The sequence below is a fragment of the Pseudopodoces humilis genome, chromosome 24, assembly GCF_049639895.1.
Source record: "Pseudopodoces humilis isolate 2021_Gansu_Grassland_sample_001 chromosome 24, ASM4963989v1, whole genome shotgun sequence".
NCBI classification, from domain to species: domain Eukaryota; kingdom Metazoa; phylum Chordata; class Aves; order Passeriformes; family Paridae; genus Pseudopodoces; species Pseudopodoces humilis.
This window is the reverse complement of record NC_142223.1, coordinates 1,565,915-1,591,132: the sequence shown is the minus strand read 5'-3', so window position 1 is coordinate 1,591,132 and position 25,218 is coordinate 1,565,915. Positions and strand designations below refer to the sequence as shown.

The 25,218-nt window shown below is 46.1% G+C and overlaps 1 protein-coding gene and 1 non-coding gene across 6 annotated transcripts; one reads left to right on the top strand and one right to left on the bottom strand.

Annotated features, from left to right (window-relative positions):
- The first annotated feature begins 7,026 nt into the window (after positions 1 to 7,026).
- On the top strand, positions 7,027 to 22,392 carry LACTBL1 (lactamase beta like 1). 5 transcript variants are annotated; one of them, XM_005528275.3, is made up of 8 exons: positions 7,027 to 7,055; positions 7,641 to 7,728; positions 11,179 to 11,323; positions 11,695 to 11,804; positions 12,738 to 12,895; positions 14,750 to 14,997; positions 19,324 to 19,429; positions 21,272 to 22,392. In XM_005528275.3, the coding sequence occupies exons 2-8, from the start codon at positions 7,708 to 7,710 to the stop codon at positions 22,248 to 22,250; spliced, it is 1,767 nt and encodes a 588-aa protein (XP_005528332.2). In that variant the 5' UTR covers positions 7,027 to 7,055; positions 7,641 to 7,707; the 3' UTR covers positions 22,251 to 22,392. The 5 variants fall into 5 exon arrangements, with proteins under 5 accessions (XP_005528332.2, XP_087922720.1, XP_087922718.1 ...); XM_088066594.1 differs by lacking the exons at positions 7,027 to 7,055; positions 7,641 to 7,728 and adding an exon at positions 8,531 to 8,781 and having other exon boundaries at positions 11,182 to 11,323; XM_088066592.1 differs by lacking the exons at positions 7,027 to 7,055; positions 7,641 to 7,728 and adding an exon at positions 8,531 to 8,781.
- TRNAN-GUU (transfer RNA asparagine (anticodon GUU)) lies at positions 13,716 to 13,789 on the bottom strand. The gene has a single exon. It is a non-coding gene; the product is annotated as a tRNA-Asn (tRNA).
- Positions 22,393 to 25,218: the final 2,826 nt, after the last annotated feature.

Sequence of the window (25,218 nt, the reverse complement as noted above, 5' to 3'; positions counted from 1 at the left end):
CACCATGCTGGAATTTGTGGGGTTCCAAGACCTGACAGGAAAGAGCCTGGAGTGACCCCAGAGCTGACCCTTGTTTGAGTTGTAGGTTGCACCAAATCCCTGAGCCCTGGGCAGGCTCTGGGGTGGAGAAAATGATGTCAGATGGTGGGTGAACATGAGTCCAGAGGTGCCTGGGGAGGGAAGGGGCTGCACAAACCCAGCTGAGCCCCAGCCCAGGGGTCACAGAGCCCATCCTGGGCACCCGGGCTTTGGGGAGCCCTGTGCCTCCCTCCTCCTGCTGCCCAAATCCCCCATCCTCCTGTGGGCTGAGGAAGGGGAGGCTTTCCTGCACTCATTGCCACTGGAGCTGCAGCTTTCCAAACTTTTAAGACTCCACTCTTCCTTTTTGCAGCGATTTGGTTTGCACAGCCAAGTCTGTGCAGTGGCTGCAGGTTTGGAGGTCAGGCTGGGGGGCAGCCAGACACCAGCTCCAGCATCCTGGGACATGCCAGAGGATATCCCTTAGAGGCACAGAGCGTGCTGAACCCCCTCCCTGGGGTCACCCTGGTCCCCAGCAGGGATTGCCTGCCTTGGCTGGGTCACTCCACAGAGCTCAACCCTCCCACCCTATAGAGGATGTACAATGACATTAGAAAGTTCTTATATCTCTTATCATATTCTGTCTTTTCCAGCTCTTGGAATCTCTTGGTGACTATGAGAGAAATGCTGCTTTCATCAAAAAAATAAAATCAGAAAGCTTTTGCAGCCCCACTGGCACAGAAAAAAGCAGTGGATGCGATCCCAAGGGCTCCAAAAGGGAGCTGCAGGGGGTAAAAATTCCTAAAACCTTCACGGCCCTAAGCCAGTCATGGCCAGGCATGAATCCACCAGTATCTTCTCTGCTGGTTGCCCTCTCCAGGGTTTCTCTTATTCCTGCACACCTTCCCCTCAGGCTCCCATCTCCCTCCCACCCTGGAGCCCCTCTAACCATTTTCTCCCCACCCAAGCAAAGTGATATTCCCCTTTTCCCGGGGGGCAATCCCAGGAGTTCCACAGCTCCAGACAATTCTGGTGTCAGAAAAACACCTGCCTGGTGGCAGGAAAAAGGAGAAACGGGGTGGGTGATGCTGGGATGGGCAGGGTGGTGCCACCACGTGTCACTGGGACATCTGGGACCACCTCCAGTGTTAACTCATCCTGCAGATGGTCAGGGTCCCACCAAGCTCATGTCCAAGGAAGCTCAAAGAAACCCACTGCTGGCCGTGGCAGGGGTGATGGAGCTGCTGGGTGGGTAGAAATCACGGGCTTAATTAATTAACTAATTAATAATTCCAATCATTAAGGTTGGGGAGTCTCTCTAAAGTCTCCAAGCTCGACCATCAACCCAGCACTGCCAGGTCTGCTCCTAAGCCACTGCTGCAGGCCATGTGAAGTGAGTCCTGCCCTTGAAAACAGGTTTCCCTTTTTTTTCCCCTTGTGAAGGAGATTAATACCTTTCAATTTTTAAAACACATAAAGGTTTCCTGTCTATTCACTGGACTCCATGAAGAAGAATAAAATAAAAAAAATATGTAAAAACTCCAGTATTTTGAAATGTTAAAAACCACTCTGCCAGGCCAGGCCGTGTCATTTTAATACCCCTGGGATTGTGTGTGTTTCCCTGCCTTACCTGCAAGGGGAAATCATCATTTCCAAGGGCCTTTGCTGGAGGCACGAGGTGGATTATCAGACCTGTGTCCTTCGTTTAGCAATAATAACCATTAAACTCCTTGTTGCTATGGGGCTGCAATTTCCAGAGGCGATCCCCATTATGGGAGAGCTGGCTGCTGGCAAGCAGTTAATGAGAGAGCTTTGAAACAGCTCAGTGAAAACCCAGCTCCCTGCAGGCTTCAGAGCAGCTCTGAAAGAGGAGAGGGAGCCAAATCTGGCTCCAGCTGGGACAGCCCCGGTGTGGGGTGGTGGAGGATTTGCTGTTGATGCACAGGCTGAGGGAAGCTCCTGTTGGAGCCAGCACGGGGGATTTTCTGCAGAGATTGGTCACAGAATCGTAGAATTCCAGACTGGTTTGGGTTGGAAGGGATCTTAGAGCTCATAAAGTCCCAGTCCTGACATGGCAGGGACACCTTGATGGCTCCAAGCCCTGTCCAACCTGGCCTTGGGCACTGCCAGGGGTCCAGGAACAGCCACAGCTGCTCTGGGTACCTTCAGAGCCAGGAATTCCTTCCCAAAATCCCACCCATCCCTGCCCTCTGGCAGTGGGAAGCCATTCTCCCTTGTCCTGGCACTCCATCCCTTGTCCCAAATGCTTCTCCAGCTCTCCTGGAGCCACCCCATGATATAGATAGAGATATAAATATGAATAAATGAGAAATTAAAAACAAATGCACATGCTCTAAAAAGGCAGACCTGGGCTATGCAAACTAGTTCTTAGAAAAGTTGGAATACACATTAAAACCCCAGAGCAAAATGGGATAAAAGGGGTGTTGCAAAGATACCAGGTGTGCTCCTGGCAGTGCTCTTGGCCATTTGCTTTATTATCTTTGTCCCCTAATTGTCTTTTTGTTTATATTATAATTTTTATAATATAATATATAATTTATAATTATTATTAATAATAATTTTATAATTTGTTAAGGGAGTGATGCTCGTTTTTCACGTTTCCTCTCAGGCTCCTGACTCTTGTTTTGTGATTCCCTGAGCTGGGCAGTGACAGCAAAAGCACTGCTGGCCACCCCCTGCTCTGTCACCTGAGCCACTGCCACTAATCCTGGACACAGGAACGTGCAGCTGGAGCCCCTCTGGAACTCTGCTCCATCTTTTGACTTCCAAATCTCACTTCAGCTGCACAAAAAACCGTGGATAAAATGAGCCAGCTGGTAACGGGACACAAAGGCTGACAATGGTGCCTGGGAGGACACAAAGGACACCCAGGGGGACAACAAAGTCCTGGCTGGGCTTTGCAGTGTGGGGCCCTGGGAGGGGGAGATCCCCCCTCACCCCCATCATGGTTCAAAGGAGAGAAGGGCAATTAGAGCTGGAAATTGCCTTCCTGTGCCACTGTGAGAGCCTGGCAGCCCAGGGAGGAGGGGACAGTGCAGCCCAGCTTGTCCCTGGGATGTGTCACTGCTCTGCTGGCATCAGACAGTGCCTGGAACGCTGAGAGCCTCCCCTTGTTCATTTTCTAATTCCTTCTTTAACTGCTCGAGCATCTGATTCATCTGCTCAGACTGTTTGGTTTGAGGTGCTTTTTGTTCCTGCCAGTAAAAAAATCTGAGCAGAAAATGTCCCCATGGGTCCCCTCCAGCCAGCAAAACCAGACCTTGTTCCCTCTGTGGGGACCTGCTCTGAAACAGGGGCTGAGCAGCTGCTGGGACCTTCCTGGAGATCTGTAAATGCATCTTTTGGCAGGAAAACGGCAGGGATACCCTTCAGGACAGAGAGATTGAGGATCAATACCGAGAGAAAGCTGTAGGGGAGAGATTTTGCCTGTGTGATCATGGAATCACAGAATGCCAGAATTATTGGGGGTAGAAAGGATCTTAAAGATCATTTCATTTCAACTCTCTGTCATGGTTGTGGTGATGAGAGAGCCTTGGTTGGCAGCAGAACTTCCACCCAGCTGCCCACTTCCCCAAAAAATTGGGGAAAAAAGGGGGCAAGAAAACTGATGGGCTGGGATAAGATGGGGAAGTCACCAATTGCTGTCACAGGTTAAAACAGACACAATTTGGGGAAAGGTAAATTAATTTATTGCCTTAAAATTTGAGTAGTGGGAAACAAAAAGACATCAAACCAACATGTTTCCTCCTCACTCCCCAGTCCTTTCTCATATTCAGTTTTGCTTCTTCACTCCAAACTCCCCTAATCAGCCCCCTCCAGGAAAAAGTGGTGCAAAGGACATTGAGGGCAGCAGGTCAAGGTCAGCACAAAGTGATTTCTTCGTCTTTCTCCTTCCTCCTCGCCTTTCCTGTGCTCCAGCACGGGAACCCCACAGGAAAACCTCCAGCAGTGTGGTCCTTCATGGGCTGTGTTTTCTTCAGGAGTATCCATTTGCCCTGGAGTGGTTCTCCATGGGATGCTGTGTGAGGATCTGCCATGGCACGGTCCCCTCCACACTGCAGGGGACATCTGCCCTGGTCTGAGTCCTCCTTGGGCTGCAGGGAAAATCTTCATCCCCATGGAGCCTCTCCTGCTCCTCTTTCCCTTCCCACTTCGCTCTTCCCTTCTCCTCCCATCTGGCATTTTCTTCCACACATTTTCTTCACACATTTGCACGGTGAGGCTTCACTGGTGGGCTCAGCCTTGGGCTGGGAGCTGGGACCAGCCCCCCACTGCACCCCCCAGATCCTTCCTGTGCAAGCCCGTGGGGGATGGCAAGCTGCATCCCCAAATTCAGCCAGGGAAACGGGGTGGGAGAGGAAGCCAAGGAGAAGAAGGAGGTCCTGGAAGCAGGAGAAGAGGTGTGGGGGTCCCAGCAGGTGCCACAGGAGGGAAGGGGCTCTGTGGGGGGGGAATTTCCCACACTGCTGATTTCCAAAGTGTCTGCATTAGTCACCTTCGTGCCAAAGGTTGTTTCTGGGCAGGGATGGAAAAATAATTCAGCTGGAGAGAGCCTGATGGGCGTTCTGGCTCTCTGCTCCAGGACAAGCTGTGTAAAATACCTGGTGAGGCAGTGTTCCTTGGCTGGCAGTGGAGACAGATGCAACCAGCCTGGGCAGATTTTTTTGCTGATCTGCAGCTGAGGCAGGGGAGAAGCCTGAAAAGCCCTCAGCCAGCTGTTTGTTTTGGTCATATCCCACTGATTCCTGGTCAGAGCTATCCCACAGATTGACCTTTGGTGTTATGAAACACAAAATCCTCTGGCTGCAGTCCCTGTTTGATGTTCCCTCCTGGCTGTGGCTCCCCGGGTCACAGGGATGCCCTGGGAAAAGGAGGGAGAAGCTGCCCTGGAAACCACAACATCTTCTGAGGTTTCTCTAAGCTGGGACCCAGTGTAAAACCATTCAGTGGAGGCCACCCTCAGGCTCCCCCAAGGGATGGGTTGAGAAATATCAGTTAATAAGTAAGTTTTAAATCAGAATAGGTCACTCAGAGTTCTAACATTGTGTGGTTTAGCTGCTTGCTTAGCTTTCCTTTCTTAGCCTGAGTAGCTGGATTTGCAGAAGCCTCAAGTCACAAGCTCTGAACTCTCACCCAGATGTGCTTTTGGGTGGAATGGAGTTCATTTTCCCAGTCATTTCCCTGGTAGCTGGTACAGAGCGGTGTTTTGAATGCAGGAGGAGAATAGCACTGATAACACGCTGATGTTTGAGCTGCTGCCCAATGCTTTCCCTAAATCAGGAAGGCTTTGTGCTCCCGAGCTCTGCTGGCTCAGCGAGGGCTCAATAAACACAGAGCAGGAGATAAGGAACCTCCAGCCATCAGTGGCAGCACCAGCTCCACAAGATAAGTCAATGTCCTGTGTGCATGGAGACAGAAAGAGTCCAGAAAGGTGTTAGAGGAGCCCAGACCAAAAATCACCACTGGAGGCACAAAGAGCACCAGCAGGGACAGAAGGAAATCAGAGCTCCCAGAAATGGGGGGCGACAAAACCGTGAGAAACCTGAGCTGATCTAATTAGAGAGAAGGTCATCAGCAGCCCCATTCACCAAAATTTGGGAACAGCTCTGAGGGCACAGGCTCCACTGGGTATTTTGGGCACTGTCAGGTTCTGGGATGCTGTTGGAGATACTGGAATGAAGGGATGGAACTGGAATGTCCCTGCCTATGAAGATGTGAAGGAATAGGATGGCAGGTCCCCCGAGGTGCATAATCCCCCTGGATCTGGAATGTGACTGGGTGCACAACCACACCTTCCTCTTTGGAGAGCATTTAGGGTGTACTTTATAAATAATATAATATAATATAATAGTATAATATAATATAATATAATATAATGTAATGTAATGTAATGTAATGTAATGTAATGTAATGTAATATAATATAATATAATAATATAATATAATAATAATATAATATAATATAATATAATATAATATAATATAATATAATAATAATATAATATGATATGATATGATATAATATAATATAATATAATATAATATAATATAATATAATATAATATAATATAATATAATATAATATAATATGATATAATATTTACAATAGATTTAATATAATATAGTAATAATATAGTACATATTATATAGTAAATATCATGTAATTGATACATTCTATTATGTAATTAATACATTCTATTATGTAAAGTATTATGTAATTAATATAAAATAGATAATATGTAATGACATTATATTATATTATATAATTAATATAATATAGTATAATATAACATAACATAATAAAATTAATATAGTATAGTAAATACAATGTAAATAATATAATATAGTAAATATAATGTAATTAATATAATATAGATTATAATGATATATGATATGATATGATATGATATTATATTATATATAATATAATATAACATAATATGATATAATATAATTAACATAATATAATATAATATAATATAATATAATATAATACAATACAATACAATATAATATAATATAATATAATATAATATAATATAATATAATATAATAGAATATAATATAATATAATACAATACAATATAATGTAATATAATATAATATAATATAATATAATATAATATAATTAACATAATATAATATAATATAATATAATATAATATAATATAGTATAATATAATATAATATAATATAATATAATATAATATAATATAATATAATATAATAGAATATAATAGAATATAATAATATAATATAATATAATACAATACAATATAATATACTCCCCATCTCTCACTCTGCAGCTCTCCTGGAGCCAGGACATCACCTCCAATCCTCCCTCTGGCTGCATCCCTGGACAGATGCTGAGCTGTTTGTGGAGGGGTGAGGCCTGGCCCGTTAATCTGTGCTCAGAGAGGCTGGCAGCTGGATTAGTGCTTCAGCTGCTCTCAACATCTGCAGCTGCAGGACAGCCCCAAATTCCTCAGCTGGAAGCCGGAGGTAGCAGCAAGGACGGTAAGAGCTCTTCTTGGGGGGTTGGGGATTGAATTGCTGCTGCCAGGTAGATGGATGAGGGAGATTTTATGGGAGAGTTTGTGGGGAAGATGGTGGTGGTGTTATTATCCTGGCACTTCCAGTCCTGTCACACAGTCCCTTGGATGTGGGGGTGATTCCCAGGGGTAAGGGGGTGTTGTTGGCTGTGGAGAGGGAACAAGGTGAAGGAGCCTTGCAGGACCCTGTGGAGAAGCCACAGTGAAAATGTGTCAGCTCTGAAGGGCTCAAAGCTTCAGTTTCTTGTGTTTGGAGGTGAAAGGGAAATGGGAAGCTTGGGAGTAAACACAAGATGCTGCCAGAGCAGAGGCAGAGAGAGGTGAGGTGTTGCTGAGGACTTTTGTGGTTACTGTGGTTTATCTCATGGAATGGTTTGGGTTGGAAGGGACCTTAAAGACCACCTCATTCCAGCCCCCATGTCCCTGTCTCATTCTATCCCCATGTCTGTCCCTGTAGCCCTGCTTACCTGAGCTGGGCTTTGTTTCTTGGGCCTTCATTACCTCTTTGCTCTGCTAGTTTCCTGCACCAACTCTGTTCTCTCCATCACAGGGGTTTACAAACCCTTGATTTGTGGGGAGCAGCAGCACAGGGGATGAGAAGAGCCTCCTGAGCAGCCATGGAGGGGTTACAGCTGCGGGTAAGGATCCCCTCCTGCACCTCCCGCTATCCTCCAGGGTACCTGGCAGATCAGGGGGAAGAAATCCCAGCTCCATCTTCATCCTGGGAGCTGGGAATGACTGCCTTGTCTGTCACTGAGGGGGAACTCCAGGAGGCTTTCAGGATTAAGCCCAGAGAGTGCCTGAGCTCCCAGCTTAGCTCCCCACATCCCCTCCCCTTGAGCAGCTCCCGGGGCTGGCTGGAGGCACTCAGGGACTGTCCCTGTCCTGCTTAATCGCCTCCTGTTCAGATGTCAGGAGGAGATGAAGCTGCTAAAAATAGATGGTGAAGCCCTCCTGGTTTCAGCTGTGATTCACACACATGGCACAGAAGCATTAGGAAGAATTAACATCCAATCTCTCGGGCACTTTCCTGTGCAAACGCCATCCTGTCCCTGTCACTTAAGCTCCTTTCCCAGGGGAGATCAGCAGCACTCTCTGGATGGGCCAAATGGATGGGGAAACCTGGAGCAGGACTCCTGGGGAGATAAAGCTGGAGCAGGACCCTCGGGGAGATAAACCTGGAGCAGGATCCTCGGGGAGATAAACCTGGAGCAGGATCCTTGTGGAGATAAACCTGGAGCAGAACCCTTGGGGAGATAAACCTGGAACTGGATCCTCGGGGAGATAAACCTGGAGCAGGATCCTTGTGGAGATAAACCTGGAGCAGAACCCTTGGGGAGATAAACCTGGAGCAGAACCCTTGGGGAGATAAACCTGGAGCAGAACCCTTGGGGAGATAAACCTGGAGCAGGATCCCTGTGGAGATAAACCTGGAGCAGAACCCTCGGGGAGATAAACCTGGAGCAGGATCCCTGTGGAGATAAACCTGGAGCAGGATCCTTGGGAAGATAAATCCCAAGTCCAGTGAGGGAGCAGCGCCTGCCCGTGACACGGAGCTGCCTTGGGGAGATGCTGAGGGCTCCTGCTCGCCCCTGCCCGAGGCTCAGGCTGGCCAGGATGAGGTTGTTGAGGTGCCCACACGCCTGGATGAGGGACGTCAGCCTTTGGGACTGAGGCAGCTCCTGGATGTGGTAGGTGAGGGGCTGGGGGGTCTTCCTGGCTGTCCCCAATCCCTGCTGAGCTGTGCCTTGTGGGGCAGGGCAGTGGCCTGGGTGGTCCATGGGGAATCCCCGAGTTTTCTCCCCATCCCAATTTTGCAAATCTCAGTGGGGCGGAAAAGAAAGGTATCCTACTGCTAAGCTGTCCCCACGGGAAGCCGCGTGCGCTCATTCCTGCATGCGTTTGCATTCATTTGCATGTGATTAAGTGCTCAGTGTCCCCCTCCCCCTGCCTTGCTGTGTCTGTGCTGTGAGCAGCGACAGTCACAGAGGCACGGAGTGAGGGGGAAGCCATGGGAAGGTGAGAGCAGACAGGTCCTGGAGTGGGAATTGTGATGTGTGTTTGTAGGGATCTATCCATCTGCTTCGCCTGTCGGCCTCCCAGCTGCAGGGGAAAAGTGGTGTTTTCCCTGAAAGGTGGTTTGGATGAATATTTCTCACACCTTTGGGTATCTGGTGTCCCATCAGTGAAGGAGAGATCCATATCTCTAGTCTGTGGTACTGCCAGGGTTTTTTTTGCATTCCCACTGGATCGCAGGGAAGGAAAAAGAGCCATTCAGAGCTCTCAGGATCCACATGAAGTAAATGAGTGAAGGATGAGTTTGGGCTAAAAGATGAGCTCAGAGTCGGTATTTCTGTGTCCTCTGTTAGCGGCCCAGTGAGTCTGGAGTCCGTGAGGTGAGGAACACACCAGAAAATAATTTTCTCACCTTGTTCTTTGGGACTCAGGAACCAGGGCTTCTCAGTGAGGCCAGGAAAGAGGCAGAAAAACGGCCAGAAAATTGGTGGAGGAGTCAATGTTATTAAGATGTGACTAAATCCAAGAAATCCCATGACCACTCCAGGGCAGAGGGCCCCGTCCCACCCCTCACTGCAGGAAAACATCCTTGAACACACACTGAGCCCTGCCAGTGTGAGGGGATTAAAGAGATCTCAGCACAGGCTTTTCCTTGAGTGATGGAATCTCCTGCCAAGCTAATGCCCTGAAAGAGGTTGGTATATCCAAACAAAAGTGGGATTGCTGTCAGGACGGCATTCCCCTATTTAGAAACACGTCAGGAATATGGATCTGGAGCGCTCAGGCAGGCTCAGGTGTGAGTGGGGTCTGCAGGCACCTGCACAGTCTTCAGCCATCCCTGAATTTTAATTATGTTATGGAAGAACCTGACATAAGCTGCTTTCAGAAACGCCTGGCCAGGCTGAGGGCCTTCAGGAAAAATTATGATATATTTCTGTTATTATGCAGAAAGTGGAGCTGCAAGCCAGAGTTCCAGTGAAGGCTGGAAAACCCAGCTGGATCCACAAGTCTGGGAGAGGCTCTGCAGATTCCCTGGCTGTGAGTGACAAGGCTCAGTTGATTTGCAGAAGCTTTTGCGTGAACTATCCTGTATCTCAAAAACAGGGCGGGGGGAGAAGAAAAAAAGGCTGTGTGGAAATCTAAAGGGAATATTTCAATCTGTCTGTCCTACAAGTGAGTCCAGACAACCTGAAACAGCTTAGGAATGTGGAGCATATTGGATGCAAATGGCAGGCCATATGTTTTATAACATTAATTGCCAAACTTTCAAAAGCACCCTCCTGACCTCCTGCAGGCAGTGAAGGAGCACAGCTCAGGCTCAGGCACCTCCTCATTTGTCATCTGTTCCTTGTTTTTCTTCAACATTGATCTGGTTCTCTCACCAACCTGGATGGTCTCCAGTGTTTTGAGAGCTGCACACACTCAAATATCAGCCAGTTTCCTAAAACATGGCATCTGTAAATGCCAAGCTTACAGATGGTACGTGATAGAATGGGATTTACAGGCACAACAGAGAAGGGTAAGGGCAGCACGGAGTGAAAAATTCCATCATTCATCTAGAAAAGCTGGATCTGCTCAGATGGTCTGGCTGGTGGCTGCCATGAACAGATGCTGGGCTCTGGAAAAGGGGGCTGGAAAGATATCCAGGGATAAGTGGTGGTGAGAAGGGAGGAAGTGAGAGCTGTAACTGAGACTCCTGCCAGGCTGGGATGATGAGCTTCACCTGCAGGGAGGGGAGAAAGCAAAAGGAGTGAGCAGGGTTCCACAAGAACCAACAAGGAGAGGTGAGTTAGCGGCTCAGAGAGCTCACTGAAAGCCAGCAAGTGATTTCTGGCTCCAGGGGCTGCTTTACCCTGCCCTGGTGCAGCAATGGGACTGAAATCACCCCAGAATCCCAGAACAGTTTGAAGAGACCTTAAAACTCATCCCTCTCCACCCCTTGCCATGGGCAGGGACACTTCCACCAGTCCTGTCTCTGCTTTATTCCCCAGCACAGGGGCCTCTCTCCCAGCTGACACACACACACACAGGTGTTTTCTCTCCCCCATAACCCATTCCTTTTCCATTCCCAGCAGGCGCCCTGCAGCCGGAGCTTCCTCAAACTCACTGCCATGGAGGTGAAGTGGATCCACGTCCTGGTCATCCTCCTCTTCCTCCTCTCCGTGGCCATGACCGGCTGCTTCCTGTGGCAGTACAGCCTCCCCAAGGTGGAGCCCGGTGAGTAGGGAGGTTTTAACCTTGCCCAGGGTGCTGCACAGAGATTTGGAAGACCAGTAAAAGCTTTCTTCCCCTTTCTCCCCTGAGGAGCGCTTCCCCAAACATCTTTCCAGGGGGGCTAAACCCACCGCCAGAGTCTTGTGCAGCCCCAGTTCTTCACTCTCCCAGGCTGCAGAGTCGGTTGAAGCCCATCCCGTGTCCATCCCATGTTGGAATGAGCAATAACAGGGCACCAGAAATAATTCAGCGTTGTCCCTTCCCCGTGCAAAGCGTCCCTTAGGCCAAGAAAGCTCGTGGTGGCTGCTGGGTGAGGTTCAGGCTTCTCCGTGTGTCTGTTGGAGTCACCCGTGTCACCCTGAGCTGTTTTCCAGGTCCATCCGTGATGGAAGTGAGGTCAGAAGCCGTGCAGATGTGTCCCCGCTATCCCGAGCCGGTCCCGCTGGACCACCCCCTCCCCATCCTGAAGGAAGCACTGGAGAAGGTCTGTGGGGCTGGAGGGACCAGAGGGACACACAGCTCTTGGCTGCTTCTCTCCAGGGGTGCAGGGGAGATGGAGGATTTTACTGTTAGCGTTCAGGAACCACGAATGGTTATATGAAGGTGCTTTATTTAAAGAGTTCTGGGTGTCAGGGGTACACAGACCCAAATCTGACCCGATTTGGGTTTTCAAGTTGAACATATTTTATACTCTATCGTTATGCAACTTACATATTAATTATTAAACTTACATTGTTCTATTGTACGCATTGTTTTTACCCAAGCATGGATTTCTCGTGATTCCCCCCCAGCCCCCTAACATTGTTCCTCATGTTCTCTAAACAATAATTATATCTAATCACATCTAACAATTGTATCATTTATCATATTCTGACTACACAGGTGCAGCTTGACCTGGTCTTTAGCAAGCACAAGGCCTAACATTTCCCAGGGCCTGCTTTTCCCAGGGCTTTCCAAACCTAACTTTCTTCCTAACTCCCCGAATTTTCTAAGATTTTAAGACCTTTTACTATCATTACCACTGAGCATCCCTGGGGAAGGAGGTGGGGAATTGAGGAGAACACGTGTACCTAGAAATGGATGTGTAAAACTCCTCCAGTGAGCAGTTCTCTTGCCCAGAGGGTGAGCTGGTTCATTCTTCTTCACAGTGAGTGAAGAGAACCTCATTCTTCTATACAGTGGACATGTAGTCTGAAAAAGGACACGGGATAATTCAACAGAAGCAATTCTAGAAGAAACAGATAAACAAATATAAAAAAAAATACCTTTTTTTTTTTTTTTTTGCCAGAACACCGTTCATAGGATCACTCTCGAGTGATTTGGGATGATGAGGGTGGATGATTCCATTGCTTGGTACAGACTGGATGCGTTGTAAAACCTTTCTTTTGGAAGTCCATGGTTTCCCTTCCCTCCCCAGGTGGATCAGATGCTGCGGCAGAAGATGCACAGCTCCGGCCTCCCGGCCATGTCGGCCATCGTCATCTACAACGACACCGTGCTCTGGACGGGCAATTTCGGGAAGAAGAACGGCTCTGACCCCGCCTCAGGGCTGCCCAATGAATACACCATCTACAGGTGAGACACCTGGCACAGGTGGGAGAGCCAGGAAAGGAAAAACACACCAACGGAGAGCTGAGACGCCGTCACAACCTGCAGGTCCATGCAGGGAGCTCTGCCGGATCATGCTGGAACCTTGTGAGGAAAAAGAGAATTCCCAGATTGCATGCTGGGGGTTTACTGAGTTACTTTGGATTTATTTATGCATTTTTTTTCATTTGACCATGACAATATTTTGAATTGGAGTAGCAGTGACCCTAAAGAACCTGAAAACATACATTCCTTACATGGGAATGGCTGCATGTCCAGGGCACAAACCTGAAGACCAAGAGCTTGCACAGATTTGGAGATCAGGGAGGAAACATTGTCACAGGGTTCAAAAAATAATACTAAATGTCAGTTTAGGAAAAAACTGATTTTTGGGATTAATATCTACTGAACATGTAAAGTAGACCCATAAGCTTATTCATTGTTCCAGTGAAGTCAAATTCATATTGGCTGTTATTTTTTTAGGTTAAGACAGAACCAAGCTGTTAATTGTTGTGCTAAAAACCAAAAAGAAAGATGAAGGAAATGCTTCCTCCCTCTAAAGATCAGTTTTCAGTGCATTGTAACTGTGCTAAGAAACATGGGCTGCATTCTGACTGTGAAATTTTCTCAGAGTGAACGATTTTGGACAGTTTCAGCTGCGATTTTTCCAAAATGTGTTCCTTCCCCATCTGTATAACGGTAAAATGACGTCGTGCTGTTTTTCCTCCAGAACCATGGAATTATTTGGATTGGAAGGGACAACCCAAGGGGGTTCCAACCCCCCACCAGGGTCCAGGAGTCAGGGCCACGTCCCTGGGTGGGCTGGAACCACCAGCCTTTCGGTTAACAGCCGAACGCGCTGACCGATTGCGCCACGGGGACGGCCTGGGTGGCCACAAAACTGGGCAAACCTGGAATTTTGGAAGTTGGGTAGTGCTGGGTGAATGCTCCAGCTTGATGATCTGAAAGGTCTTTTCTGACCTAAACGGTTCTGTGATTTTAACCTTAAAATTCCAATAAACTGCTGGAGGGGTTTTATGGTGCTTGCTAAGCAGTAATTTACAATTTGTGTTGTTTTATGAATGCCAAGTGAATGGAAAGAGATCAGCAGCCCACTGCACTGCTGGGGACAGACAGAGGTTATGTTGCAGTTTATAAAAACTCAGATTTAAGGGTATTAATTCAGACTTCCTACCTGTATTTTAGCAATTCCCTCTGGAATGGGCAAAAAATAAAATATAAAGTATTTTAAATAATAAACATCAATAAATGTAAATGTAAATATAAATGTAAATATAAATGTAAATGTAAATGTAAATGTAAATATAAACATAAATATAAACATAAATATAAATATAAATGTAAATATAAATATAAATATAAAATAAAAATTAAAAATAAAATATAAAATAAAATATTAAATATAAAATAAAATATATAACATATAATATATAATATATAAATAAAATATAAAATAAAATATAAAATATAAATATAAATAAATCAAAATCAAAATTAAAATTAAAATATAAAAAGAAAATATAAAATAAAATATAAAATATATGAATCAAATATAAATATAAAATAAAATAAAATTTAAAATAAAATATAAAATATAAAATAAAATATATAATATATAATATATAAATAAAATATAAAATAAAATATTAAATATAAATATAAATAAATCAAAATTAAAATTAAAATATAAAAATAAAATATAAATTAAAATATAAAATATAAAAATTAAATATAAGAATAAAATCACGGTGATCTTTTCTTTCCTCTTGATTCATGGGCTTCTTGATGCTAAATTTCTCCAAATGTTTTTTTCCCTAACAGAATTGCCAGCGTCTCCAAGATCTTCCCCACCATCATGTTGTACAAGATGTGGGAGGAAGGAAAAGTGACATCCCTGGATGACCCACTGGAGCGTTATGCCCAGAACTTTGTTATTAAGAACCCTCTGGGGAGGCTGAAGGACTCAGAGCAGAGATACACAGCGGACGGGCTGGTGTTTTTGGAAAAAGGCTCGATGCCACTGAAGCCATCCCCGGTCACCCTGCGCAGAATGGCCAGCCAGCTCTCAGGTGAGCTCCCTGAGTGTCCCTCTCTGCCCTGGAAACACCAAAGAGGGGGCAGACCGTATTCCAGGAGTTAAAAAAATGCTGCTGGGAGGCTGTTTCCCAGTCTGGACCCTGTGAAATTCCCAGGGAACAGGCAGGGCTCTTGGAAACAGGGTGTCAGCAACTTCAGGGGTGCTCAAAGGGAACCCTTGTCCAGGACACCTGCCAGGAAAGGGGCTGAGGTGAGGAGGTTTCTTTCCCCTGCAAGGTGAGCACAGATTCCTTTCAGGAGAACACAGGTTCCTTTCAGGTGAACACAGATTCCTTTCAGGTGAGCAGATTCCTTTCAGGAGAACACAGATTCCTCTCAGGTGAGCACAGATTCCTCTCAGGTGAGCACAGATTCCTTTCAGGTGAGCAGATTCCTTTCAGGAGAACACAGATTCCTCTCAGGTGAGCACAGATTCCTCTCAGGTGAGCACAGATTCCTTTCAGGTGAACACAGATTCCTTTCAGGAGAACACAGATTCCTTTCAGGTGAGCAGATTCCTTTCAGGTGAACAGATTCCTTTCAGGAGAACACAGATTCCTTTCAGGAGAACACAGATTCCTTTCAGGTGAACAGATTCCTTTCAGGTGAACACAGATTCTTTCAGGTGAGCAGATTCCTTTCAGGTGAACACAGATTCCTTTCAGGTGAACACAGATTCCTTTCAGGTGAGCACAGATTCCTTTCAGGTGAACACAGGTTCCTTTCAGGTGAACACAGATTCCTTTCAGGTGAACAGATTCCTTTCAGGTGAACACAGATTCCTCTCAGGTGAGCACAGATTCCTCTCAGGTGAACACAGATTCCTTTCAGGTGAACAGATTCCTTTCAGGAGAACACAGATTCCTTTCAGGTGAGCACAGATTCCTTTCAGGTGAGCAGATTCCTTTCAGGAGAACACAGATTCCTTTCAGGTGAACACAGATTCCTTTCAGGTGAACACAGATTCCTTTCAGGTGAGCACAGATTCCTTTCAGGTGAACACAGATTCCTTTCAGGAGAACACAGATTCCTTTCAGGTGAACAGATTCCTTTCAGGTGAACACAGATTCCTCTCAGGTGAGCACAGATTCCTCTCAGGTGAGCACAGATTCCTTTCAGGTGAACAGATTCCTTTCAGGAGAACACAGATTCCTTTCAGGTGAGCAGATTCCTTTCAGGTGAACACAGATTCCTTTCAGGTGAGCAGATTCCTTTCAGGTGAACACAGATTCCTTTCAGGTGAACACAGATTCCTCTCAGGTGAACACAGGTTCCTTTCAGGTGAGCACAGATTCCTTTCAGGTGAGCACAGATTCCTTTCAGGTGAACACAGATTCCTTTCAGGTGAACACAGATTCCTTTCAGGTGAACACAGATTCCTCTCAGGTGAACACAGATTCCTTTCAGGTGAACACAGATTCCTCTCAGGTGAACACAGATTCCTTTCAGGTGAACACAGATTCCTCTCAGGTGAACACAGATTCCTCTCAGGTGAACACAGATTCCTTTCAGGTGAGCACAGATTCCTTTCAGGTGAACACAGATTCCTTTCAGGTGAACACAGATTCCTCTCAGGTGAACACAGATTCCTTTCAGGAGAACACAGATTCCTCTCAGGTGAACACAGGTTCCTTTCTCCACAGTACCATGACTTGAAACCAGGCTCCAATTGCACAGCAATGTTTTGTACTCCAGCCCTGAGTGCTCTCATTTTGCTGAGATGTAGAGTTGAGGGTCAAACCTCTTTGCTTTGAATAGAAAGACTTTGATTTCTGAGCTAAATTTAGCTGTCAGTGTGGTTCCTGATCCGGGATTCCTGGGCTATTAATAGCTTGGCATTTGCTGTCAGAGAAGTGTTAATCTGCTGCTACCTTCAGAATTGGGGAACTCCTACATGAAGGGAGAAGGGACTCACAGGACTAAGAACTTCCACCTTCCTCAGAAACAAAGCTGCTAAGACTTGACTGAGGGATTACAAAATGTGGTGGCCAAAGACACTGTGCTGATATCACAGCTGTGGTGTTTTGGTTAATCTCTGTAACACTTGCATTTTTCCAGATCGGAATAAATGCCCTAAAATTAGGATTTAAAGTCAAAATAGCATGTCTGCAACTTACAGGACCTCAGGATGGGGTATAGCACCATTTGAAGCAAGCCAATATGAAAATGAGGGCTCCCCAAGATGAAATGAAACCTGGAAAGAAGCAGATGAACAGCCCAAAGTGGCCAGTGGCCACATCCCTGCCCAGCCCCTCTCCCTGCAGACAAGGTGTGGCTCTACCCAGCCTGATGAAGCAATTCTGCCTGGTAAAGCTGCTCTGACTGCTCCTGTCACTCAGGGAGGTGTGAAATGCACCCCAGAAATGTTGTTAGGAGCATAAATCAGAAGAGTAGCTGGTCACGGCATAATTTCTTGTACTGTGCAGCCCTTCCACTGCTCCCATCACCGTGCTGGATTTGTGCCCCTGCTCAGCTCCTTTTATGCGTCTGTGTATTTTTGGATTTTAGAATGTGGCCCAAATTTCCCAGAGCACCCCCACAGGACACACCAACCCTTGGACCTTGACAATTCAGCAGAAGGAGATGCACAGTTTCCACATCCCAACTGCAAATCAAAGGAACGTTCCCGGTTCCGCTTTCCGTTTGCCGCGTGTCAGACCCCAAAAAGGGACAAGTTCTGCTTAGCACTGGGATCAAAGGCACTGCATGACACGTTGTAAAGCAGGTTTCATCTAAATTCCTCCTGTGGAAACTGATCTGTAATAGATCCTCATTATCTGGGCTCTCCACTGCATATTACAAAAGTAACTCCAAAGGTTTTTCTCCTCAGCACTTGATGGGCCCGTTGCTGGAGGGAAGCTCCAGCTTGTTAAGAGCGTGATTTTCAAATCCACAGGAATGACAGGATGGGATGCGATTGTAAATTATTAACAACCCGCTTGTCACTTCAATTAGCAGCCCACGAGGTAGAAATCAATGGCTCTGGATTATATTATGCTCTGGTTTATCGTTTCCAATGAACCTCAAGGAGACTGGTGAACTCTCCCACTGCTCCAGCGTTTTCTTTGCTGCCACTGGGGCAAGTATGAAATGGAGGAGCCCATTGTCCATTGGAAGATGTCAGTGCATCTTTTCTCTGCTCCTGCAGCTGCACAAATAACCCCAGAGCAGGGGCAGAAGCAGTGCTGTCACTCCAGCTCAAATGCCGAGTTCAGGCCAGCTGAGGAAAAAGAGTGTTGCTGCCAGGAAAAGAAATGGGCCTCGTTCAGCTTTGCCAGGATGCAGGACAAGAGCAGAAGGCCTCAAGCTGCACCAAGGGATGCTCAGATCCCATATTAGGAATCAGATTTTCAGAGGAAGATTTGTAAAGTGTTGGCAAAGACCGGGAAGAAAGGGAAGTGGTGGAGTCACCACCCTGGGAGGCATTAAAAAAATGTGAGGAGTGGCACTTGGGGACGTGGGTTGATGGTTGGATTCCGTGATCTTGGAGGGCTTTTCCAAACTTAGTGAATCCATGATTAAGGCATGGTCTCTGAGCACACAATTGTGAGTCGTTTTTCTGTCAGGAACATACATTTCCCAATTCCCTGCCAAAACTCCGCATCAAAGCAAGTTGCAAATTGGCAGCAAGGATTCCATTCCAAAAGTGATCCAAGTTCTGGCCGAGGCAAGCCATAGATCCTGTGAAGAGGAGCTGGGGTGATTCAAAAAATCAGGATGTTATCACAAAACTTGGTAGGTCTCTCCAGACTTCCTGCACAAGTTCAATTCACTGCAGTCTGGCTCTTTTCTTTCTGATGGTACAAAATGGCCTTGTGGCTCACTTTGGCTTTTGAAGGCACAAAATGGCCCTGAACTATGCAGTTCTTTTATCTTTATACTTATTTTTATCCAATTAACAGTTGACACATAAATTATTTTCCTTAATGACCCAATGACCCATCACCTGTGTGCTGCACTGTGGCATTTTCTATCCAATCACCTACTACTGCCCAAAAACCTTTAGAAGAAGAAAATGAAGAAGAAAGAAGGAAAATAGACAACATTCTAAATCCTCCATCTTGTCTTTTGCTTTCTAAACCGTTTTAAACTCTAAACTTTAACTTTTTCACCCAGTGACTTAAGACTTTTCATCTATCACCATGAAAACACGCTCATAAATTTCACATCGTATGAAATTCAATGTTCTCCTGGATCTCAGGTATCAGAAACAGACTGCAGCACACCCCATGGTGCTCCCATTTTGCCATTGAAGCTTTCCTTTGTCCTCTCTTCACCACAGCCATCATTTCCATGATTTCTCCCTCTCTTTGCCACAGGTCTGCCCAGGAGGCTGAGATCCACCAGCCTGCTCTGGAAGGGCAACACGCAGGACGCCCTTGCTCTGCTCAAAGACGACGTCCTGGTGGCTGACCCAGGAACCAGGTCAGATACTTTTATTTAGGAGCTTTTGGTTCTGGATGTCTTCTCCACCTTCAGCCCCATCCCCAGCCCCCGTGGGCAGTGGGTAAAAGGCAGCCAGTCCCAAAGAAACCTCCCAAATGACTGTCAGAGGCTGGAAAAAAGAAGACTGTTGGAGGTTGGATTAATTTTTTAAGCCCAGATGAGCCAAATTAAACTGCTGAAGTTCACTTAATGAGCCTAAAGTGATGCAAGTTTTCAAAAGTGGAAAGGCACTTTAATTTAAACAGTTTAATCATCACAGGTTTCAGTTAAAATCATGTCTGTGGTGAGCTGTGTGTCTCTAAATTGTCTAAAAGGTTTGTGAATGCTTGTTTTAATTCCTGTAGCCCGTTAAAAGTCTGTTACCTGGGTTGCAAACACTCAAAATATCATGGAATCACGGAATCCCAGACTGATTTGGGTTGGAAGGGACCTTAAAAGGATATTTTTCCAACTCTCTGCCATGGCCAGGGACACCTTCCACTATCCCAGGTTGCTCCAAACCCTGTCCAGCCTGACCTTGGACACTTCCCAACAGCCTTCAACAGGATCCAGTGCACAGCAGATGAGGGGAAGGATTCAAACTAACTGGGAAGAAACTTTCTAAGACTGCAAAATTGTTTGGTCATTAATTACAGTCTGAGATAATTTACCCAGGATGGCTGAGGATCTGCCAGTCACTTGTGTTAGTTCTGTCCCACGTCATTACAACAGATATTCCTTAAATGAGTTTAGGATTTTTAATACCATCATCTTCTTTGGTATTTTTATTTTATTTATTTATTGTATTTATTTTATTTATATTTATTGTAACTTACCTCTAATGGTACCTTTATTTTATGATCCCCATTAAGATAAATAAAGATATCCCCTCAAAGTCTCTCAACACCTTTTTAATTGATATGTTGGGAGTTTTCACTCTCTCTCCTTGTTCCTGGTTTTATTTCCCAGCTAACAGATCATTCTTCCCAAAAGAAGTTCCAATTCACTGATATAGATGTTTTAACACATTTTTCTGTGTTGAAATTCAGCTCCATTTCAGACGCAAGGTTTTACATACAGAATGTGCTTAGTCTTAGGGTAAGAATATATATGCTCACCAAGCTTTTATTCAATTAAATGGGCTGGAAAAGGTTGAAGTGGTACCAAATTTATGATCTAAATAGGTCTCAATGAGATGTGTGGCTTCACACAATTAAAAAAACCAACAGGGTTGAAAATATAACGAATTTTGAAAACGTATTTTAAAAACATGACCCTTCATGTCTTCATGCCATTAAACTTCATTCAAGTGTGAAGACTTAAATCACTTCATGGTTATTAAGGACTGGAGTACTCGGGTTTCTTTAATGACTCCACGTTGCTGGATGCTGCTTTGTGGGCTTTTAAGTGCTTTTTAAGTGCTTTTACCATCTTAAGTTAGCTTAGGTATCTAAGTGATTATCCCATGGCAAATCCCCAAAGAGGTTTACCCGGGATTTTGAGACCTTTAAGGTGAGCACCTGGAACTCTTAAAAAGAATGGATGGTGAACAATTATAAACAGCAAGTCAGGTTATGCAAATATAGAGGGGTTGTTTCTTTTCCATCTTCAGCTCTCTCTGTGCACCAGGGCTGAACAGCTCTGCTGATATTCCTGTAAAACATTTCCTTGATTGAACAACAAATCATGGCAACAACATGAGGCTTTTCTCTGTCTCCCTTGCATCTGTCATTCCATAAAATGTGAATTTTCCCCCTAAAGAAGAGAAGGGGAAAGAAGAGGCCACTTGGTATCATGCCACTGATGAAAATCTGATCCCAATATATTCCTCTTCCTTCCCAGATGCCACTACAGCAACCTGGCCTTCTCCCTGATGGCTCACGTGCTGGCTGACCACGCTGCTGATGGGCAGTACCAGCGCTGGGTCTCGGAGAACATCCTGGACCGCCTGGGCATGGAGGACACCGGCTTCGACATCACGGCGCCCATCCGCTCCCAGATGGCCGTGGGCTTCTACGGCAGCCAGCAGCCGGCCCCACTCTACGACCTGGGCTGGTACCGGCCCTCTGGCCAGATGTACTCCACGGCTGCTGACCTGGCCAAGCTGGCCATGGTCTTCTTGGGCACTTACCACCGCCGGCTGCTGGAGCCCGACACGGTGAAGACGATGCTGACGCCCCTGTTGAAGTGCTCCACTGAATACTTCGCCAACAAGACGGGCACACCCTGGGAGATTAACGAGCAGCTGGGGTATGATGTTGTCAGGAAGGATGGGGACCTTGATGGTTACTCAGCTACCTTCTCTCTCATCCCCAAGCTCCGCCTGAGCTTCATCGTGCTGATGGCGGGGCCCAGACCTCAGGGTGGGGACATTGTGACCCAGACATACGAGTATCTCATCCCTGCCATGGAGACAGCCTTCAGAGAGGCCGACAAAAGCTTGGTTCCTCCTCCAAACCCAATCCCTTATGTTGGCTACTACACCTATTCCAACCTGACTTTCTATGAGATCAAAGTTGGAATTGGTGGGGTGCTGGTCATGCAGCAGTTCGGGCCTCACGTGGAAGAGCTGATCCCTGAAAAGTATCGGACAATCAAGCTCCACCACCTGGAAGATCGTGTTTTCCAAGTCGTTTTCGACAAGGAATTCCCATGTGTTCTGCACCTGGGCTCTGCCTCCATCTCACTGGAGACGCAGAACGGGCAGCTCTTCAACTTCTACCCCTTCGACCGCAAGGGTTTGTCCCCCGGCTTTGACGCCCCGGGGCTGAACACCTACAACGTGGTGCGTGTCCTGCGCAAGCCCGTGTTCTACAGCTAAACATTCCCTGCTCCTCCCTCCCCTCCTGGGAGCTGCCTCCAAATCTGTGTCTTACCAGACTCTCCTGCCTGCGTGGCTTTGTGGATGCCATTCTAAAGGGAAGGGTGGAGGCAAATGACTCTTTTGCCAAACAAATCCTCCCCGTTTTTAAGACTGCTTTTAATGACTTGTCACTGGACCCCAGCAGTGCACGACAGGCCTGATGGCACCTGGAGATACCTGCAGGAAAAAGAGGTGGGAATGTGCTGGATGGATGTGTTTGGATGCCATTAAAAAAAAAAAGCCAAGCACTGAAGTGTCCACTCTTGTATTTTCTGTTTGATGACCACTGTGGTGATCAGCTGCTATCATCCAAGGGCTGAGAATTCCCTGGGTCTCTCAGAAAATGTCTCTTCATCAGCCCAAGGATTTTTCCAGGGTTTTTTTTTTTATTTCCTGACTTGCAGCAAAGCTTATCTCAACAAAGCCTGGCTCACCCTGGGAAGGGGAACCCTTCCCTGATACAGGGGGGAAAAGGGGACCTTGAAAGATCTGTACAGAGGATTTGGGAGAGGTCATGCAGGGCAGACAGGACAAGGTGGAGTTCTGGGTTATGGAAAGCCAGTCATGGAAAGCAGCCACTCACAGTCCTGAGTCCCAACTTCTTTTTGTCACTCTGTGCCAAAGCAGCATCCTGAGAAGAGCAGAACCAGCTCTGATCACCAGGAGGGGAGGGGGGATGGGTGACCTGATTAAATTAGCAGCTGTTTTACACCAGCTTTAACAGCATTTTGTGAATTTGCCTCTTTTTTTTTCTTTTTCCTATTTGAACTTTTATAGAATCTAAGTTACCGCTATGAATAATGTTTAAGCTTTTGTGTACGCTTGCTGTTCTGTTGAATTTAAAAATATCCCACTGTTATTTCACCCATGTCAGAGACTGGCTCCACAATCCGTACAACAAACATGCAAAATCTGCCCATCTGCTCACTTTTCACTGAATCTGTGCTTTAAAAAGTGACTCAATGTGTCTGCAACAGCCTATAGAAACACAGTGCTTAAAAATGATTTTAGAATTACTCATCAGGGAACCAAACAAATAGAAAATGCTTCATTAACATTCCCAGCATCAAAAACAGACAAGAACAAAACTTACTTTATTGGTTTAAGAGACCAAATTCTGCCCCAAGGAGCACTAATGAAACCACATAATATTGCAATAGTGCCCCTTAAACTGTAGTTACTCTACAAGTTAAAAGACTCTGGACCACTAAGAGTGAGAATAATCTGGCAAAATATAAACACCTACACCTCAGAACCCTTTGAACTCCTTTCTCAGTGAGTTTTAATGACTGCAGTCAGTGGAGTGGATTCATCTCACATCAAAGAGTGTAATTGGAATAAATTGATGAATCACACTCCACAAATCCCCAGCTCCCAGCTTTCTGGGATGGACCCAGGTCACGAGCATCTCTTCAGCTGGAAGGGAAACACTTCCAGAATCTCCTCTCAGGTAAGGACAAGTTCTCAACTTGCTCATCACCTTTGCCCTGAAGACATGAAGTTCACAGATTAATAGCTCAAAACAAAACAAGGTGGTGCTTGTTGGGGTCCCATTCTAACACCACACTGGTTATGACAAATTCTCCTCCTTTGGAGGGACTCTGCCTTCAGGGTCAGCCCAGGTGAGGATCACACTGATTTCTGACATGCATAAAGAGATGGATGTGCTCCCATCCCACCTCATTTATGAGGATTTTGCTGCCATTCTCTTTTGCAGTTGTGTCCCATTTATCCCCAGCCCTCACTGCTCCAAGCTCCCTGTCTCTGGTCACTCCCTCGCCTCTCATCCCTTTGCTCTCAGAGCCTGAAGTGGAGCATATCCCCCAAATTCACATTATCCACTCAAAAGTGCTCTTTCCTCAACATGCACACTCACCCAGCCCCTCATGGCTAATGAACAAACATGATTTAAATGGTCCAGGTAGAATTATTGCACAGACAGAGCTGAAATGCAGTTATATTACAGTCTCCAGCCAGCACTAGCAAAGTTGACAAAAAAAATATGAAAAAACAATAAAAATAAATCGACGCTTCATGCCCAAAATCACTCAAAGACATAAAAACAGAAAGAAAAAGGAAATCCCTTTCCCCCCTGGGCAGGATTTCAAGGCCCTTTTGCAGATACAAAGAGGAATTGTGGGGATACAGCATAGCTAGCGCTGAGATGGCATGTGCAACCTGTAATTAAGGGTTTAATTAATCACCACGGACACTTGGGGTTCTCCCAGACCTGTCCCACAAGGAACATCCCTCAAGGACTCGGTGTGTGCTCATGGCCACGGCCGTGCTGCTCCGTGACATCGCTGGTGCTCTGCCAAAGGGGCTTTTGTTGTCCAAAAACACCAAAAATAAAACTAGCAGTGCGGTTAGATTTGGGGGAGGCTCACAGGGAATGCTCGTTTGAGGTGCCAGGGTTTCTGCTGGTGCCTCAGCACGCTCAGGATTTGAGTGGTGGCCTCAGAAGTCGACAGCAACCTCTGAAATTCCTCAGCTGTGCAACACAGACCCTGGGCCAGGTCTCCACTCAGCCCCACAGACTCTCTTTCACCCAACAAGACACTGAAGACTGATTTTTTTTCCTCAGACTCTTTCTCATTTCCATCTCGTCCTCGAAAATTGCCCAGCACTGAATTCCCTCTCTAGAACGTATTTTTTGTGGTAAGAGACCACAGGAACTCCCAACCCGCTGCTTGTTGGGAGGGTTTCTCCACCCAGCTTTGGTGCACACATTGAAATCATCTAGAGAGACACAGAATCGTTCTTCTCACCCAGCAGTTGAAGACTGGGATGGGGATTTCAGCCCTGCACAGCTTTCTGCAGTTTCTCCCTAAGAAATTCCCTCCTATTCCAGTTGCTGTGAGGAAATCCTCACACCTCACAATGCTCTGTTTGAGCACTGACTATTTCGTAATCTTTGCATATCAGC

Coding starts and splice junctions, on each gene's coding strand:
- LACTBL1 (XM_005528275.3), top strand. CDS start 7,708: ATGGAGGGGTTACAGCTGCGG. Junction 11,324..11,694: donor CCTCCCCAAGGTGGAGCCCG/GTGAGTAGGGAG, acceptor GCTGTTTTCCAG/GTCCATCCGTGATGGAAGTG. Junction 11,805..12,737: donor TGAAGGAAGCACTGGAGAAG/GTCTGTGGGGCT, acceptor TTCCCTCCCCAG/GTGGATCAGATGCTGCGGCA.